Raw genomic sequence first — 19,990 nt, forward strand, 5'->3', positions numbered from 1 at the left:
AATTGGTGAACTTTGTAACCATGCATGGCAGGTGAGCATTTTACATATAGAATGAAGGCGTTGATGGAGGATCTTGCCATTCAAGGTTAGATCCCCCAGGGGTGGCTGAATACAGGTGAATTACTACAAAATGTGTAACTTTAACAACAAACTCAATGCAGAGAACTGGCAACCTTTTTCTTGCACTTATGTGCTACTCTATTGTTGCAAAACAAACATAGCTATCCCTGCCACTGAAATAAAATGGTTGTGCAAAATGTAGATCTGTATAGTAAGATATATTTTGTCCTCCTAACCTAATATAAAAATCATAACACTTCCACAGAGGGAAGGAACAGAAAAGCTACAATCTATGGTTGGCTAGTCAATATGTCAATCCAACTCAAAATGCAAATCATTTTACTCTGTCTATTTTGAGGTTAGTCCCTCATATTTGGAAGTTCCTCTGTTTCTGTTACTGCCTGAAGCTATACACGGTCTATAAGACAGTACAAATACATCCTTTTGAATTGTCATAATGTTATTATAGACAATCATTTTGTCAGAATATGAATAGAGAATATATCTTCAAATTTGAGAAACAATTGTGTGGTGATTAAATTGAAATTCTGAATAAGATATTTCTGTTCAGTATTCCTGTATTTTATTTATGCAATTTATATCACAAAAAATGTGTAGGCTACATTCAACCATACTTTCTTGTTACATACATATTCTTGTTTTTGCATCAATGAAACAATGAATTGCCTTCAAATGCGATTGTGATGATCCATTTATTTTGAGAAATACACTAAGGAAGAGGCCTGCTTAAGAACAGAGATGCGTTATAACTCTACAACCACTAAAATGTAAATGATTTTACAGTACTGTAACCACAAGCATTATTGACAGAGTATTTAGAATAAAGCACCCAGTGGGGGAAAATACAATATATATATATATATACAAAAGTATGCGGACACCCATTCAAATTAGTGTATTGGGCTATTTCAGCCACACCCTTTGCTGACAGGTGTATAAAATTGAGCATACAGCCATGCAATCTCCATAGACAAACATTGGCAGTAGAATGGCCTTACTGAAGAGCTCAGTAACTTCAACGTTGAACCATCATAGGATGCCACCTTTCCAACATGTCAGTTTGTCAAATTTCTGCCCTGCTAGAGCTTCCCCGGTTAGCTGTAAGTGCTGTTATTGTGAAGTGGAAACGTCTAGGAACAACAACGGCTCCGCTGTAAAGTGGTCGGTCACTAAAGCTCACAGAACGAGACCGTCGAGTGCTGCAGCCCTTAGTGAGTAAAAACCGCCTGTCCTCGGTTGCAACACTCACCACCGAGTTCCAAACTGCCTCTGGAAGCAACGTCAGCACAATAACTGTTAGTTGGGAGCTTCACTAAATGGGTTTCCATGGCCAAACAGCCGCACACAAGCTTAACATTACACTGCGCAATGGATTGAGTTGTGTTAAGCTCTCTACCATTGGAATCTGGAGCAGTGGAAACGCATTCTCTGGAGTGATGAATCATGCTTCACCATCTGTCAGTCCGACGGACAAATGTGGGTCTGGTGGGTGCCAGGAGAACGCTACCTGCCCGAATGCAGTGTCAACTGTAAAGTTTGATGGAGGAGGAATAATGGTCTGGGGCTGTTTTTCATGGTTCAGGCTAGGCCCCTTAGTTCCAGTGAAGGGAAATATTAACGCTACAGCATACAATGAAATTCTAGATTATTCTCTGCTTCCATCTTTGTGACAACAGTTTGGGGAAGGCCCTTTCCTAATACAGCATGACAAGTTTTTTAATCCATTTTTTAAATGTAAAATTTAACTAGGCAAGTCAGTTAAGACCAAATTATTATTTACAATGACGGCATACCCCGGCCAAACCCAGACGATGCTGGGCCAACTGTGCACCACCCTATGGGACTCCCAATCACAGCCGGATGTAAAGCAGCCTGGATTTGAACCAGATACTGCAGTGACACCCCTTGCACTGAGATGCCGTGGATGTAAAGCAGTCTGGATTTGAACCAGATACTGCAGTGACACCCCTTGCACTAAGATGCCGTGCGGCAGCGTAGCCTAGTGGTTAGAGCGTTGGACTAGTAACCGGAAGGTTGCGAGTTCAAACCCCCGAGCTGACAAGGTACAAATCTGTCGTTCTGCTCCTGAACAGGCAGTTAACCCACTGTTCCCAGGCCGTCATTGAAAATAAGAATATGTTCTTAACTGACTTGCCTGGTTAAATAAAGGTTAATTTTTTTTTTTTTAAAGACCACTGTGCCACACGGGAGAACAACGCCCCTCGCACAACACAATGTCCATACTAAAATTGTTTGTCGAGATCGGTGTGGAAGAACTTGACTGGCCTGCATAGAGTCCTGATCTCAACCCCATCGAACAACTTTGTGATGAATTGGAACATCGACTGTGAGCCAGGCCTAATCGCCCAACCTCACTAATACTCTTGTGGCTGAATGGAAGCAAGTCCCCGCAGCAATGTTCCAACAGCTAGTGGAAAGCCTTCCCAGAAGGGTGGAGGCTGTTAATGCAGAAAAGAGATGAGAAACTCATGTTAATGTCCTTGATTTTGAATGAGATGTTCGACAAGCAGATGTCCACATACTTTTGATTACGTAGTGTGTATATATTTTTTTATTTTACCTTTATTTTACTAGGCAAGTCAGTTAAGAACAAATTCTTATTTTCAATGACAGCCTAGGAACAGTGGGTTAACTGCCTGTTCAGGGGCAGAACGACAGATTTGTACCTTGTAACCTTTCGGTTACTAGTCCAATGCTCTAACCACTAGGCTACCCTGCCGCCTATTGAAGAGGAGTGTTGCATATTGTTGTTCTTCATTGGAAAGTAAATACCTCCATAAGGAGTCACAAAATTGCACTATTGACTACACCCTTTTCCCTTTACAGTATAGTGCACTACTGGCTCTGGTCAGATAGTGCACTAAATAGGGAATATGGTGCAATTTGGGATGTTTCCAAGCACACTCAAGAAGTGTGCTACAATCAATCTATTCTTGATATATTTGTGAATCACTTTACCAGAAGAGGGTGATATACAGAACCAGTCAAAAGTTTGGATGCACCTACTCATTCAAGGGTTTTAATTTATTTTCACTATTTTATACATACTTTAACAGAAAAGTGTTAAACATATCAGAATATAATTTAGATTTTAGATTTTCAAAGTTGCCACCCTTTGCCTTGATGACAGCTTTGCACATTCTTGGCATTCTCTTAACCAGTTTAACCTGGAATGCTTTTACCAAAAGTCTTGAAGGAGTTCCCACATATGCTGAGCACTTGTTGGCTGCTTTCCCTTCTCTGCAGTCCAACTCAGCCAAAACCTTCTCAACTGGGTTGAGGTCAAGTGATTGTGGAGGCCAGGTCATCTGATGCAGCACTCCATCACTCTCCATCTTGGTCAAATAGCCCTTACACCGCCTGGAGGTGTGTTGGGTCATTGTCCTGTTGAAAAACAAACAATAGTCCTACTAAGTGATAACAGGATGGGATGGAATACTGTGGTAACCATGCTGGATAAGTGTGCCTTGAATTCTATATAAATCACAGACAGTGTCACCAGCAAAGCACCATCACACCTCTTCCTCCATGCTTCACGGTGGGACCTCACATGCTGTCACGCCCTGTTTCGAAGTAATGTATGTTTGTCGAGCTGCCCCTCAGTCCAGTGGGGTTCTGGGTGAGGACTACTTGGCCATGGTCGGCAGCGAGGGTGGACTATCCTAGGACGCGAGGGGGAGGAACTAAGACATTGATGGAGTGGGGACCACGTCCCGAGCCGGAGCCACCACCATGGACAGACGCCCACCCGGACCCTCCCTATTGTTTTGATGTGGGTCCGGGAGTCCGCACCTTAGGGTGGGGGGTTCTGTCACGCCCTGGTCAAAGTAATGTATGTTTGTCTTCATTTATTTGGTCAGGCCAGGGTGTGACATGGGTTATTGTGGTGCGTTTTTGTCATGGGGTTTTTGTGGGGTGTCTAGCATAGTCTATGGATGCCTGAGGCAGTTCTCAATCAGAGTCAGGTGATTATCGTTGTCTCTGATTGGGAACCATATTTAGGCAGCCATATTCTTTGAATATTTCGTGGGTGATTGTTCCTGTCTCTGTGTTAGTTGTCACCAGATAGGCTGTATAGGATTTCACGTTCCGTTTGTTGTTTTGTTAGTGTTTTTTTTCTTCATTAAAGATGTATCGAACTAACCACGCTGCATTTTGGTCCGACTCTCCTTCAACGGAAGAAAACCGTAACACATGCAGAGATCATCCATTAATTCTGCATCTCACAAAGACTAGGCGGTTGGAACCAAAAATCTCAAATTTGGACCAAAGGACAGATTTCCACCGGTCTAATGTCCATTGCTGATGTTTCTTGGAACCAAGCAAGTCTCTTCTTCTTTTAGGTGTCCTTTAGTAGTAGCTTATTTGCAGCATAAAGGCCTGATTCTCGCAGTCTCCTCTGAACAGTTGATGTTGAGATGTCTGTTACTTGAACTCTGTGAAGCATTTATTTTGGCTGCAATATGAGGTGCAGTTAACTCTAATGAACGTATCCTCTGCAGCAGAGGTAACTCTGGGTCTTCCTTTACTGTGGCGGTCCTCATGAGAGCCAGTTTCATCATCGTGCTCGATAGTGCTTCTTGAAATTTTCCAGATTGTCTGACCTTCACATCTTGCGGCGGCTGGTAGCCTAGTGGCTAGATCGTTTGTGTAACCTGTAACTGAAAGATTGCTAGATCAAATCCCCAAGCTGACAAGACAAAAATCTGTTGTTCTTCCCCTGAACAAGGTAGTTAACCCATTGTTCCCCGGTAATAAGAATTTGTTTTTAACTGACATGCCTAGTTAAATAAATATGTTTTTTTTGTGTAAAAATAAATTGATGATGGACTGTCGCTTCTCTTTGCTTATTTGGGCTGTTCTTGCCATAACATGGACTTGGTATTTTACCAAATCTGCTGTATACCACCCCTACCTTGTCACAACACAACTGATTAGCTCAAACGCATTAAGAAGAAAAGAAATCCCACAAATTAACAAGGCACACCTTAATTGAAATACATTCCAAGTGACTACCTCATGAAACTCGTTGAGAGAATGCCAAGAGATTGCAAAGCTGTCATCAAGGCAACGGGTGGCTACTTTGAAGAATCTCTCTTTGATTTGTTTAACACTTTTTTGGTTACGACATGATTCCATATGTGTTATTTCATTGTTTTGATGTCTTCACTATTATTATACAATATGGTGGTAAAATAAATGGTAAGACAGTTGTAAAAAATAAAGTAAAAACACTTGAATGAGTAGGTGTTCTAAAACTTTTGACTGGAAGTGTAAATATACATAGAAAAATATCACATTCACATAAGTATTCAGACCGTTTACTCAGTACTTTGTTGAAACACCTTTGGCAGCGATTACAGCCTCGAGTCTTCTTCGGTATGACGCTACATGCTTGGCACAGCTGTATTTGGGGAGATTCTCCCATTCTTCTCAGGTTGGATGGGGAGCGTCGCTGCACAGGTACTTTCAGGTCTCTCCAGAGATGTTCGATCGGGTTCAAGTCCCGGCTCTGGCTGGGCCACTCAATGACATTCAGAGACTAATCCCGAAGCCACTCCTGCGTTGTATTGCCTGTGTGCTTAGGGCCGTTGTCCTGTTGAAAGGTGAACCTTCGTCCAAGTCTGAATAGGTTTTCATCAAGGATCTCTCTGTACTTTGCTCATCTTTCCCTCGAACTGTTGTTGCTTTTTTATTATGGAGAATTGTGTGTAGATTGAGGACATTTAAAAAGAAAAATCTATTTTAGAATAAGGCTGTAACGTAACAAAACATGGAAAAAGGGTAGGGGTCTGAATACTTTCCTAATGCACTGTATAAATCATATATATATTTATGCTCCAGACACCGACATTGCTCGTCCTAATATTTCTGTATTTCTTAATTCCATTATTTTACTATTTTAGATTTGTGTGTATTGTTAGATATTACTGCACTGTTGGAGCAAGGAACACAAGCATTTTTCTACACCAGCAATAACATCTGCTAAATATGTGTATGTGAGCAATACATTTTGATTTGCTACAATTACTCTATTCTTGGAATATTTGTAAATCATTTTCACAGAAGAGCATGATAGATAAAACAAATGAGGGTCCATTTAACCTTGCAACAGTTCTGACAGATTTTAACTTTATTTTTGTTAACTTCTGATATCAATCAGGAAGTCTCCCTGTTGTGTAAGATCATGTAACTAACCTCTCACATCAATGCCTTTATGTGTATTTCACTTTCTAAAAACTGCCCACTCGAATCTGATTAAGTCCGTATGTGACAGGGTTAAAGACAGGTGGTATAACAAAGAATTGTACAGCCATTACACTACGCTTATTGAGATGACTTATTACTAATCCATCCTTGCAAAGTGTCACAAAGGGTCACTGTGATGAAAATAACCATTGTCAATAAATGTGGCACACATGTCTGTGTGAACTTAATCCTTCCCTTAGCTGACTTTATACAAGTCCTTACAATCTGACAATAAGAAAATGCAATGAGAAGTATCTGTAAAACATGAACCACTATTATACAAAAGCTCAAATTCTGATTGATGGTTATGGGTAAACATGCATGTTTCAGTATCGATGGAATGTCACAGAATATCTTATCAATGCGAGATCCACACAAAGGAAGTCTGACAGTTAAACTAACTACTATGAGTCCTATAAATAAAGGATAACACCAAGACAATAAGAGTAACTTTCTAACAGTTAAAGATGTCACAATGGTATGATATAGTAGTGGTCTGCATATTGCCACATACCTGTCGTAAGACATCACTGTTAGAGTAGACATTTCACACATGACAGATGTGTATATTACATAGGCTTGAGTCAAACATCCACCATAAGATATCACCGGAACATCTGACTGAAGGTCCAGTAACAACTTGGGGTAGAAACCAGCAGTTCCATACAATCCATTGACACACAGACTACACAGAAAGATATACATGGGCTCATGGAGACCTTTCTCCTAAATGATTGCTTTGATCAGAGTCAGATTCACAGTGATGATGAGAAGGTATGTGATAAGAGACAAGGTAAAATAGACTGATTTATTGTTAAATGTCTCTTGTAAACCAAATATATTAATTAACTTGACTTGGGTTGAGTTCTCCATAGCGTTTGTTGATTTGCTTTCGCTGGTCAATGCAGCAATTCTTAGTCCTTAAATGGCTTGAGTGTGTATGGAGGTGAATGAATGTGTGTGAATTATTTGATTATGTGTCCACAATAGTTTTAACAAAACAAATTCATATCCTCCATCAAACTCTTATTTTTTTAAATAAAATCAAAGATCCCGATAATATATATTCTCAGATTTCGGAGGTGTGAAAGATATAAAGAAACGTGTGCCTGTGAAATGTGTTCTTGCTCGACACGGATACTGCTCCAATAACTTGTATATTAATACCACCAGAAGACAGTCAAAATACATGATTTGAAATGGAATATTAATATAGAATATGTATACGCTGGAGAAAAATCTACGTCTAGTAAATCAATTCAATGGGAATTCAGAATGTGATATTTCTGTTCACTATTTATTGTATCTTGTTTATGCCATTTATAATCACTCCAAATGTGTAGCCTACATTCAACCTCACTTTCTAGTTTCATGCATATTTGTGTTATTGCACCAATTAAACAATGAATTGCCTTCCAAAGTGGTTGTGAACACACATTTATTTTGAGAGATACACTGTGGACGCCTGTTTATAAGCACATATATACATTATCACAACTCAAGAACCTAAAAAAAGCTATATATTTACTGTGTTGTAACCACAACCATTAATGACATAATTAATTTTTGTTAACAGTATTACAGTATTATGAATAAAGCACCCAGTGGGGAAAATATAGATCGAAGGAGTAGCTTTGCATATTGCTGTTCTTCTTTAAAAAGTTCTTAACTGTATAAGGAGTCACATATTTGTGCTATTCATTGGACCCCATTTCCTAAATAGTGCACTACTTTGGTTCTGGTCAAAAGTAGTGCACCATAAAGGGAATAGGGTGCCATGTGGGAGCCAGTCAAGCATTTTCATGCTCAGGAGGTGTGCTACAATTACTCTATTCTTGGAATATTTGTAAATCACTTTCCCAGAAGAGGGCGATAGACATCAACAAATTAGGGGCCATTTAACCTTGCAGCAGTTTTGGAAGATTTTACCTTCATTTTGTTGACTTCTGATATCAGTAAGTCTCCCTGTTGTTTAAGATGTAACTAACGTCTCATAACAAAGATTGTATGTGCATTACACTTTCTAAAAACTGCTCTTCGAATCTGCTTGAGGTTAAGTCCATATATGACAGGGTTAAAGACAGGTGGGATGACAAGGAATTGTACGGCCATTGCATTACGCATATTTAGAGTTATATTTACATTATTCCACCCTTGCAAATTGTCAAACAGGGTCACTGTGATGAAAATAACAATTGTTAATAAATGTGGCACACAAGTCTGTGTGAACTTAATCCTTCCCTTATCTGACTTTATACAAGTCCTTACAATCTGACAGTAAGAAAATACAATGAAAAGTAACTGTAAAACATGAACCACTATTAAACATCGGCTCCAAATCTGATTCATGGTTATGGGTAAACATGCATGTTTCAGTATAGATGGATTGTCACAGAAGATCTTATCAATGCGAGATCCACACAAAGGAATTCTGACTGTTAAACTAAGTGCTATTAGTGATATAAATAAAGGATAACACCAAGACAATAAGAGTAACTTTCTAACAGTTAAAGATGTCACAATGTTATGGTATAGTAGAGGTCTGCATATTGCCACATACCTGTCGTAAGACATCACTGTTAGAATAGACATTTCACACGTGACAGATGTGTATATTACATAGGCTTGAGTCAAACATCCACCATAAGATATCACCTGAACATCTGACTGAAGGTCCAGTAAGAACTTGGGGTAGAAACCAGCAGTTCCATACAATCCATTGATACATAAACTACACAGAAAGATATACATGGGCTCATGGAGACCTTTCTCCTGAATGATTGTTAGGATCAGAGTCAGATTCACAGTGATGATGAGAAGATATGTGATAAGAGACAAGGTAAAATAGACTGATTTGTTGTTTAATGTCTCTTGTAAGCCAAAGAGATAAAAGAACTTGACTTTGGTTGAGTTCTCCATAGCATTTGTTAATTTTCTTCCTCAGGTCAATGGAGCAATTCTTAGTTCTTACAAGGCTTGAGTGTGTATGGATGTGAATGAATTCAAGAGTGAATCATATGATTCTGTTTAGGCTCAGACTAAACACAATAGTTTTAACAAAACAAATTCTCATCCTCCCTCAAACTTGTACAATTTTTATTTTTTAAATATCCCGATAATATCTGTACATTATCAGACTTCGGAGGTGTGAAAGAAATAAAGAAACTTGTGTCCATAAAATGTCTTCTTGCTTGACAGGGGAGACTGCTCCAATATCTTGTCCTGGTGGCCTCTAAATATACCATAGTGTATGATCACATGGGATTGTAGTTTCAGTGTCATCATGTAACAATTCCATAGAGATGGAACTATAGAGTGTATGACAAGCAAGTCATTTAATTATATTTACTCAGTCTATTTATGTTTTAACCAGGAAAACTGAGGATGTCCTAAGGACATTCGGTGATGTTCTCATCAGGTCCCTTTAAGACAGCATTTCCCAAACTCGGTCCTGGGGACCCCAAGGCTGCATGTTTTATTTCTTGCCCTAGCATTACATAGCTGATTCAAATAATCAAAGATTGATGATTAGTTTCTGATTTGAATCACCTGTGTAGTGCTAGGGCAAAAACGAAAATGTGCAACCATCGGGGTCCCCAGGACCGAGTTTGGGAAAAGCTGTCTGAAAGGGACCTGATGAGAACATCACCGAATGTCCCCAGGACTGATGTTCTGAGACCACTCTACAAACATTAAAACATGACGTTAACCTTGGGACCATAAGAGGACATTCAGTACAGATTCCAGTTTGGTCCGAGTATAACGATATAATAAGGTATTTTAATGTCTCTTAGGGAACATTATGAAAAGGTTCCTATTTGTGTCATACCCTGATCTATTTCACCTGTCTTTGTGCTTGTCTCCACCCCCTCCAGGTGTCGCCCGTCTTCCCCATTATCCCCAGTGTATTTATACCTGTGTTCTCTTTTTGTCTGATCCAGTTTGTTTTGTCCGTGAAGCCTACCAGCATTTTCCCCCTTGCTCCTGTCTTTTTCTTGTTCCTGTTTTCGAGGTTTCCTAGTTTTGACCATTCTCTGTCTGCCCTGACCCTGAGCCTGCCTACCGTTCTGTACCTTGTCACACCACCCTGGATTATTGACCTCTGCCTTCCCTGACCGCGAGACTGCCTGCCGTTCTGTACAGTGTGGCAAAAAAGTATTTAGTCAGCCACCAATTGTGCAAGTTCTCCCACTTAAAAAGATGAGAGAGGCTTGTAATTTTCATCATAGGTACACTTCAATTATGACAGACAAAATGAGAAAAAAATCCAGAAATTCACATTGTAGGATTTTTAATGAATTAATTTGCAAATTCATTAAAAAAGCATATTTTTTTGCTCAAGAAGTGTGCTACAATTAATCTATTCTTGATATATTTGTGAATCACTTTACCAGAAAAGCGTGATATACAGAACCAGTCAAAAGTTTGGACGCACCTACTCATACAAGGGTTTTATTTATTTTCACTATTTTATACATACAGAAAAGTGTTAAACAAATCAAAATATAATTTAGATTTTAGATTTTCAAAGTTGCCACCCTTTGCCTTGACGACAGCTTTGCACACTCTTGGCATTCTCTTAACCAGTTTAACCTGGAATGCTTTACCAAAAGTCTTGAAGGAGTTCCCACATATGCTGAGCACTTGTTGGCTGCTTTCCCTTCTCTGCAGTCCAACTCAGCCAAAACCTTCTCAATTGGATTGAGGTCAAGTGATTGTGGAGGCCAGGTCATCTGATGCAGCACTCCATCACTCTCCTTCTTGGTCAAATAGCCCTTACACCGCCTGGAGGTGTGTTGGGTCATTGTCCTGTTGAAAAACAAACGATAGTCGTACTAAGTGATAACAGGATGGGATGGTGTATCGCTGCAGAATACTGTGGTAACCATGCTGGACAAGTGTGCCTTGAATTCTATATAAATCACAGACAGTGTCACCAGCAAAGCACCCTCACACCTTCACACCTCTTCCTCCATGCTTCACGGTGGGACCTCACATGCAGAGATAATCCGTTAATTCTGCATCTCACAAAGACACGGCGGTTGGAACCAAAACTTTCCACCGGTCTAATGTCCATTGCTCATGTTTCTTGGCCCAAGCAAGTCTCTTCTTCTTTTAGGTGTCCTTTAGTAGTAGTTTATTTGCAGCATAAAGGACTGATTCTCGCAGTCTCCTCTGAACAGTTGATGTTGAGATGTCTGTTACTTGAAGTTCTGTGAAGCATTTATTTTGGCTGCAATATGAGGTGCAGTTAACTCTAATGAACGTATCCTCTGCAGCAGAGGTAACTCTGGGTCTTCCTTTACTGTGGCGGTCCTCATGAAAGCCAGTTTCATCATCGTGCCCGATAGTGCTTCTTGAAATTTTCCAGATTGTCTGATCTTCACATCTTACGGCGGAAGGTAGCCTAGTGGTTAGATCGTTGGGTAACCTGTAACTGAAAGATTGCTAGATCAAATCCCCAAGCTGACAAGACAAAAATCTGTTATTCTTCCCCTGAACAAGGTAGTTAACCCATTGTTCCCTGGTAATAAGAATTTGTTATGAACTGACATGCCTAGTTAAATAAATATAATGTTTTTTTTTTGTTTAAAAATAAATAGATGATGGACTGTCGCTTCTCTTTGCTTATTTGGGCTGTTCTTGCCATAACATGGACTTGGTCTTTTACCAAATCTGCTGTATACCACCCCTACCTTGTCACAACACAACTGATTAGCTCAAACGCATTAAGAAGGAAAGAAATCCCACAAATTAACAAGGCACACCTTAATTGAAATATATTCCAAGTGACTACCTCATGAAACTCGTTGAGAGAATGCCAAGAGATTGCAAAGCTGTCATCAAGGCAACGGGTGGCTACTTTGAAGAATCTCTCTTTGATTTGTTTAACACTTTTTTGGTTACGACATGATTCCATATGTGTTATTTCATTGTTTTGATGTCTTCACTATTATTATATAATATGGTGGTAAATTAAATGGTAAAATAGTTGTAAAAAATAAAGTAAAAACACTTGAATGAGTAGGTGTTCTAAAACTTTTGACTGGAAGTGTAAATATACATAAAAAAATTAACGGAAATATCACATTCACATAAGTATTCAGACCGTTTACTCAGTACTTTGTTGAAACACCTTTGGCAGCGATTACAGCCTCGAGTCTTCTTCGGTATGACGCTACATGCTTGGCACAGCTGTATTTGGGGAGATTCTCCCATTCTTCTCAGGTTGGATGGGGAGCGTCGCTGCACAGGTACTTTCAGGTCTCTCCAGAGATGTTCGATCGGGTTCAAGTCCCGGCTCTGGCTGGGCCACTCAATGACATTCAGAGACTAATCCCGAAGCCACTCCTGCGTTGTATTGCCTGTGTGCTTAGGGCCGTTGTCCTGTTGAAAGGTGAACCTTCGTCCAAGTCTGAATAGGTTTTCATCAAGGATCTCTCTGTACTTTGCTCATCTTTTCCTCGAACTGTTGTCGCTTTTTTATTATGGAGAATTGTGTGTAGATTGAGGACATTTAAAAAGAAAAATCAATTTTAGAATAAGGCTGTAACGTAACAAAACATGGAAAAAGGGTAGGGGTCTGAATACTTTCCTAATGCACTGTATAAATCATATATATATTTATGCTCCAGACACCGACATTGCTCGTCCTAATATTTCTGTATTTCTTAATTCCATTATTTTACTATTTTAGATTTGTGTGTATTGTTAGATATTACTGCACTGTTGGAGCAAGGAACACAAGCATTTTTCTACACCAGCAATAACATCTGCTAAATATGTATGTGTATGTGAGCAATACATTTTGATTTGCTACAATTACTCTATTCTTGGAATATTTGTAAATCATTTTCCCAGAAGAGCATGATAGATAAAACAAATGAGGGTCCATTTAACCTTGCAACAGTTCTGACAGATTTTAACTTTATTTTTGTTAACTTCTGATATCAATCAGGAAGTCTCCCTGTTGTGTAAGATCATGTAACTAACCTCTCACATCAATGCTTTTATGTGTATTTCACTTTCTAAAAACTGCCCACTCGAATCTGATTAAGTCCGTATGTGACAGGGTTAAAGACAGGTGGTATAACAAGGAATTGTACAGCCATTACACTACGCTTATTGAGATGACTTATTACTAATCCATCCTTGCAAAGTGTCACAAAGGGTCACTGTGATGAAAATAACCATTGTCAATAAATGTGGCACACATGTCTGTGTGAACTTAATCCTTCCCTTAGCTGACTTTATACAAGTCCTTACAATCTGACAATAAGAAAATGCAATGAGAAGTATCTGTAAAACATGAACCACTATTATACAAAAGCTCAAATTCTGATTGATGGTAATGGGTAAACATGCATGTTTCAGTACAGACGGAATGTCACAGAATATCTTATCAATGCGAGATCCACACAAAGGAACTCTGACAGTTAAACTAACTACTATGAGTCCTATAAATAAAGGATAACACCAAGACAATAAGAGTAACTTTCTAACAGTTAAAGATGTCACAATGGTGTGATATAGTAGTGGTCTGCATATTGCCACATACCTGTCGTAAGACATCACTGTGTAACGACTTTCTTCCGTTGAAGGAGAGTCGGACCAAAATGCAGCGTGGTTAGTTCGATACATCTTTAATAATGAAAAAACACCAACAATACAAAAACAAAAAACAACTAACGGAATGAGAACCTATACAGCCTATCTGGTGACAACTAACACAGAGACAGGAACAATCACCCATCAAACACTCACAGAATATGGCTGCCTAAATATGGTTCCCAATCAGAGACAACGATAATCACCTGACTCTGATTGAGAACCGCCTCAGGCAGCCATAGACTACGTAGACACCCCACAAAACCCCTAAGACAAAAACACACCACAATAACCCATGTCACACCCTGGCCTGACCAAATAAATAAACAAAACACAAAATACTAAGACCAAGGCGTGACACACTGTTAGAATAGACATTTCACACAGGACAGATGTGTATATTACACAGGTTTGAGTGAAACATCCACCATAAGATATCACCTGAACATCTGACTGAAGGTCCAGTAACAACTTGGGGTAGAAACCAGCAGTTCCATACAATCCATTGACACACAGACTACACAGAAAGATATACATGGGCTCATGGAGGCCTTTCTCCTGAATGATTGCTATGATCAGAGTCAGATTCACAGTGATGATGAGAAGGTATGTGATAAGAGACAAGGTAAAATAGGCCGATTTGTTGTTAAATGTCTCTTGTAAACCAAATATATTAATTAACTTGACTTGGGTTGAGTTCTCCATAGCTTTTGTTGATTTGCTTTCTCTGGTCAATGCAGCAATTCTTAGTCCTTAAATGGCTTGAGTATGTATGGAGGTGAATGAATGTGTGTGAATTATTTGATTATGTGTCCACAATAGTTTTAACAAAACAAATTCATATCCTCCATCAAACTCTTATTTTTTTAAATAAAATCAAAGATCCCGATAATATATATTCTCAGATTTCGGAGGTGTGAAAGATATAAAGAAACGTGTGCCTGTGAAATGTGTTCTTGCTTGACACGGATACTGCTCCAATAACTTGTATATTAATACCACCAGAAGACAGTCAAAATACATGATTTGAAATGGAATATTAATATAGAATATGTATACGCTGGAGAAAAATCTACGTCTAGTAAATCAATTCAATGGGAATTCAGAATGTGATATTTCTGTTCACTATTTATTGTATCTTGTTTATGCCATTTATAATCACTCCAAATGTGTAGCCTACATTCAACCTTACTTTCTAGTTTCATGCATATTTGTGTTATTGCACCAATTAAACAATGAATTGCCTTCCAAAGTGGTTGTGAACACACATTTATTTTGAGAGATACACTGTGGACGCCTGTTTATAAGCACATATATACATTATCACAACTCAAGAACCTAAAAAAAAGCTATATATTTACTGTGTTGTAACCACAACCATTAATGACATAATTCATTTTTGTTAACAGTATTATGAATAAAGCACCCAGTGGGGAAAATATAGATTGAAGGAGTAGCTTTGCATATTGCTGTTCTTCTTTAAAAAGTTCTTAACTGTATAAGGAGTCACATATTTGTGCTATTCATTGGACCCCATTTCCTAAATAGTGCACTACTTTGGTTCTGGTCAAAGGTAGTGCACCATAAAGGGAATAGGGTGCCATTTGGGAGCCAGTCAAGCATTTTCATGCTCAGGAGGTGTGCTACAATTACTCTATTCTTGGAATATTTGTAAGTCACTTTCCCAGAAGAGGGCGATAGACATCAACAAATTAGGGGCCATTTAACCTTGCAGCAATTTTGGAAGATTTTACCTTCATTTTGTTGACTTCTGATATCAGTAAGTCTCCCTGTTGTTTAAGATGTAACTAACGTCTCATAACAAAGATTGTATGTGTATTACACTTTCTAAAAACTGCTCTTCGAATCCGCTGTAGGTTAAGTCCATATATGAGAGGGTTAAAGACAGGTGGGATAACAAGGAATTGTACGGCCATTGCATTACGGCTATTTAGAGTTATATTTACATTATTCCAACCTTGCAAATGGTCAAACAGGGTCACTGTGATGAAAATAAATATTGTTAATACATGTGGCACACATGTCTGTGTGAACTTAATCCTTCCCTTAGCTGACTTTACACAAGTCCTTACAATCTGACAGTAAGAGAATACAATGTAAAGTAACTGTAAAACATGAACCAATACGAGGCATTTGCTCCAAATCTGATTGATGGTAATGGAAAAACATGCATGTTTCAGTATAGACGGAAAATCACAGAAAATTTTATCAATTCGAGATCCACACAAAGGAAGTCTGACTGTTAAACTAAGACTTATTAGTGCTATAAATAAAGGATAACACCAAGACAATAAGAGTAACTTTCTAACAGTTAAAGATTTCACAATATTATGATATAGTAGTGGTCTACATATTGCCACATACCTGTCGTAAGACATCACTGTTAAAGTAGACATTTCACACATGACAGATGTGTATATTACAAAGGTTTGAGTGAAACATCCACCATAAGATATCACCTGAACATCTGACTGAAGGTCCAGTAAGAACTTGGGGTAGAAACCAGCAGTTCCATACAATCCATTGATACATAAACTACACAGAAAGATATACATGGGCTCATGGAGACCTTTCTCCTGAATGATTGTTAGGATCAGAGTCAAATTCATAGTGATGATGAGAAGATATGTGACAAGAGACAAGGTAAAATAGACCGATTTGTTGTTTAATGTCTCTTGTAAGCCAAAGAGATAAAAGAACTTGACTTGGGTTGAGTTCTCCATAGATTTAGTTAATTTTCTTTCTCTGGTCAATGGAGCAATTCTTAGTCCTTACAAGTCTTGAGTGTGTATGGAGGTGAATGAATTCAAGAGTGAATCATATGATTCTGTTTAGGCTCAGACTAAACACAATAGTTTTAACAAAACAAATTCTCATCCTCCCTCAAACTTGTACAATTTTTATTTTTTAAATATCCCGATAATATCTGTACATTATCAGACTTCGGAGGTGTGAAAGAAATAAAGAAACTTGTGTCCATAAAATGTCTTCTTGCTTGACAGGGGAGACTGCTCCAATATCTTGTCCTGGTGGCCTCTAAATATACCATAGTGTATGATCACATGGGATTGTAGTTTCAGTGTCAACATGTAACAATTCCATAGAGATGGAACTATAGAGTGTATGACAAGCAAGTCATTTAATTATATTTACTCAGTCTATTTATGTTTTAACCAGGAAAACTGAGGATGTCCTAAGGACATTCGGTGATGTTCTCATCAGGTCCCTTTAAGACAGCATTTCCCAAACTCGGTCCTGGGGACCCCAAGGCTGCATGTTTTATTTCTTGCCCTAGCATTACATAGCTGATTCAAATAATCAAAGATTGATGATTAGTTGCTGATTTGAATCACTTGTGTAGTGCTAGGGCAAAAACAAAAATGTGCAACCATTGGGGTCCCCAGGACCGAGTTTGGAAAAAGCTGCTTTAAGGTTTTCAGCGAGACGTTATACCACTGATGTTCTGAGACCACTCTACAAACATTAAAACATGACGTTAACCTTGGGACCATAAGAGGACATTCAGTACAGATTCCAGTTTGGTCCGAGTATAACGATATAATAAGGTATTTTAATGTCCCTTAGGGAACATTATGAAAAGGTTCCTATTTGTGTCATACCCTGATCTATTTCACCTGTCTTTGTGCTTGTCTCCACCCCCTCCAGGTGTCGCCCGTCTTCCCCATTATCCCCAGTGTATTTATACCTGTGTTCTCTTTTTGTCTGTTCCAGTTCGTTTTGTTCGTGAAGCCTACCAGCGTTTTCCCCTTGCTCCTGTCTTTTTCTTGTTCCTGTTTTCTAGGTTTCCCAGTTTTGACCATTCTGCCTGCCTTGACCCTGAGCCTGCCTACCGTTCTGTACCTTGTCACACCACCCTGGATTATTGACCTTTGCCTTCCCTGACTGCGAGACTGCCTGCCGTTCTGTACAGTGGAGCAAAAAAGTATTTAGTCAGCCACCAATTGTGCAAGTTCTCCCACTTAAAAAGACGAGAGAGGCCTGTAATTTTCATCATAGGTAGACTTCAACGATGACAGACAAAATGAGGAAAAAAAATCCAGAAATAACATTGTAGGATTTTTAATGGATTGATTTGCATATTATGGTGGAAAATAAGTATTTATTGTACGTCCAATGTTCTGGCAAAATTACTATCATGGCATTGTCTCTAATGCCATATCTGGGGTTTTCCTACTTGGTGTGTTGCTTAGACACTATCCTAAGTTGATAACTATATGATAAGTCAACAGCTGTAAGGCACTAGTTTTGGGCAGTCTACAGGGATGTCCTATGGACTTCTGGGAAGAAAACTGGTGAGTGCTGTAAAGTCAAAGGCCTAGAAGTAAATGTTCAACTTTACTAAGGCTGATATTTTGCTTGGACACTTAAGTGATTCTAGCATAAATCCTAATTGGATGTTCCGTTGTGCATGTGCGTTTATGCTTACACAAGCACGCATGTCAAGGGAAGAAAACCAAGTATCCTGGCAGATTACAACTTGTTCAGAATGAGTCTGATGTAGTCAGGTAATTTTCAGGTCAATGCCTGGAGGTCAGTCAGAATTGGTGTCGAGGGAGTTTGTAGTAGATTTTTCCTACAAGTCACTGTGTCTTCCACTATTGTAGTGGTGATAGGTATGAAGTCTATTTCACGGACGAGCTAACCTCACGACGGAAGTACCCTTTAAGTAATGGATCAGTCGTACGTGGTGTGATCATGGTTCATGACTTATAATTTCATGACTTTTCATGACTTATAATTTCCCTCCTGAATGGAGGATTCTATTTATTAGTGACGTGTGTTAACCATTGGAAGAGTGCACTGGAGATTCCCTTCCACGTGTTGCACTCTGATGTCGCTATTGTCAAGGGTAATTTGATTGGTTAGGTCTCTAACCTTCTTACTGATTGTAGCTGGACTGACTGGTATTGGTACTGGTGCTCAAAGGGACCAGTTATCCTACCGATTTATTCTGAAATATTATACTACCAGAACACATGATTGGAGCATTTTACTAGTTGTATTGTAGTTGAACCAACACATGGCAAGGACTGATTATTGTTGCCATTTGTTTTGGAGGTGGACAAGTCCACTGGACTTCCTTTACGACCAGTGTGGTACACCTCAGTACTATCTTAGATGTGTTCTAAGATAATCCCTGTCTAGGGGTCTGTCTGCTCCTCACTGTTCTCACAGGGGAGTATGGTGTTGTCCGTAGTCTCAACCCCCCCACCGGCCTCGATGAGGCTCATCATGGGTCTGGGCTACTATTCCCCCCTTTGTTTCTCGGGACCCCCCCACCAGCGGGTGGTGTTGGTGTCCGAGGCGCAAACGAAAAGGTCAGACCCTATGTACGAGTTGTCAGCGGCTGCGTTGTTATGAGAATGGCTGTAACCTTTCAACCAATTCTCCTGGTGTTTGTGCTTCAAAACGCTCAGTGGCTGTCGAGGCATGTCAGTTTAAGCTTAGCAGAGGTAGACATGCTAATGTTATTTATGTTAGTGCAGGGTGAGCTGCACACAGTGGACTTCCTACTAGGGCTCACCACCTACTAGTATATGTGAATATTGCTGTATAACTGAACATGCACAATGTAATCATGTACTGTATGTCAAAGCATGTCAAATTTATACGTTGAAAAAATTGTATGGTAAAAGCAATGTGTTTGGGTGTCCCTAACATTGCCAAAAAAACAAAGAGCTGTGAATGGACCAGTGGTTTACTAATCAGGGACTTGATGAGCTTGGCAACAGTAACAAGGGTTGATGTGTAATGCTACTAGGGTATGCGTGCCCTGGTTAGAAAACGTTTCTTTGCGACTATCAAGTGACATCCCCATGACAAACCAGGAACTACAAAAAAGCATCCAAGGGACCATGAAACAACGTCCCAGGATTGTCCTAAAACTGTCCTCTGGGACATCCTGGGACAAAAATGGAACTAGACAAAACATCCAGGGGACCATAACGCAACGTCTGAAGAATGTGCTAAAAACTCAGTGGCAAGCCAT

General features: G+C 39.3%; 3 protein-coding genes and 1 pseudogene across 3 annotated transcripts; all 4 read right to left on the bottom strand.

Annotated features, from left to right (window-relative positions):
- Positions 1 to 6,327: 6,327 nt before the first annotated feature.
- On the bottom strand, positions 6,328 to 7,719 carry LOC118396842 (olfactory receptor 2G3-like). The gene is given in 2 exon segments (XM_052468757.1): positions 6,328 to 6,448; positions 6,633 to 7,719. Coding segments are annotated over 2 exon segments (705 nt in total). The 5' UTR covers positions 7,225 to 7,719; the 3' UTR covers positions 6,328 to 6,335.
- Positions 7,720 to 7,771: 52 nt separating this feature from the next.
- Positions 7,772 to 9,544, bottom strand: LOC118397361 (olfactory receptor 1D2-like). The gene has a single exon (XM_052468865.1). The coding sequence runs from the start codon at positions 9,268 to 9,270 to the stop codon at positions 8,335 to 8,337; it is 936 nt and encodes a 311-aa protein (XP_052324825.1). The 5' UTR covers positions 9,271 to 9,544; the 3' UTR covers positions 7,772 to 8,334.
- A 3,782-nt stretch (positions 9,545 to 13,326) lies between these two features.
- Positions 13,327 to 13,923, bottom strand: LOC127908951 (olfactory receptor 2G6-like; annotated as a pseudogene).
- A 1,288-nt stretch (positions 13,924 to 15,211) lies between these two features.
- On the bottom strand, positions 15,212 to 16,981 carry LOC127908653 (olfactory receptor 6N1-like). Its single transcript, XM_052467490.1, has one exon. The coding sequence runs from the start codon at positions 16,701 to 16,703 to the stop codon at positions 15,768 to 15,770; it is 936 nt and encodes a 311-aa protein (XP_052323450.1). The 5' UTR covers positions 16,704 to 16,981; the 3' UTR covers positions 15,212 to 15,767.
- Between the last annotated feature and the right edge of the window lie 3,009 nt (positions 16,982 to 19,990).

The sequence above is a fragment of the Oncorhynchus keta genome, chromosome 18 (assembly GCF_023373465.1).
Source record: "Oncorhynchus keta strain PuntledgeMale-10-30-2019 chromosome 18, Oket_V2, whole genome shotgun sequence".
Lineage (NCBI taxonomy): Eukaryota > Metazoa > Chordata > Actinopteri > Salmoniformes > Salmonidae > Oncorhynchus > Oncorhynchus keta.

Coding starts and splice junctions, on each gene's coding strand:
- LOC127908653 (XM_052467490.1), bottom strand. CDS start 16,703: ATGGAGAACTCAACCCAAGTCAAGTTCTTTTATCTCTTTGGCTTACAA.
- LOC118397361 (XM_052468865.1), bottom strand. CDS start 9,270: ATGGAGAACTCAACCAAAGTCAAGTTCTTTTATCTCTTTGGCTTACAA.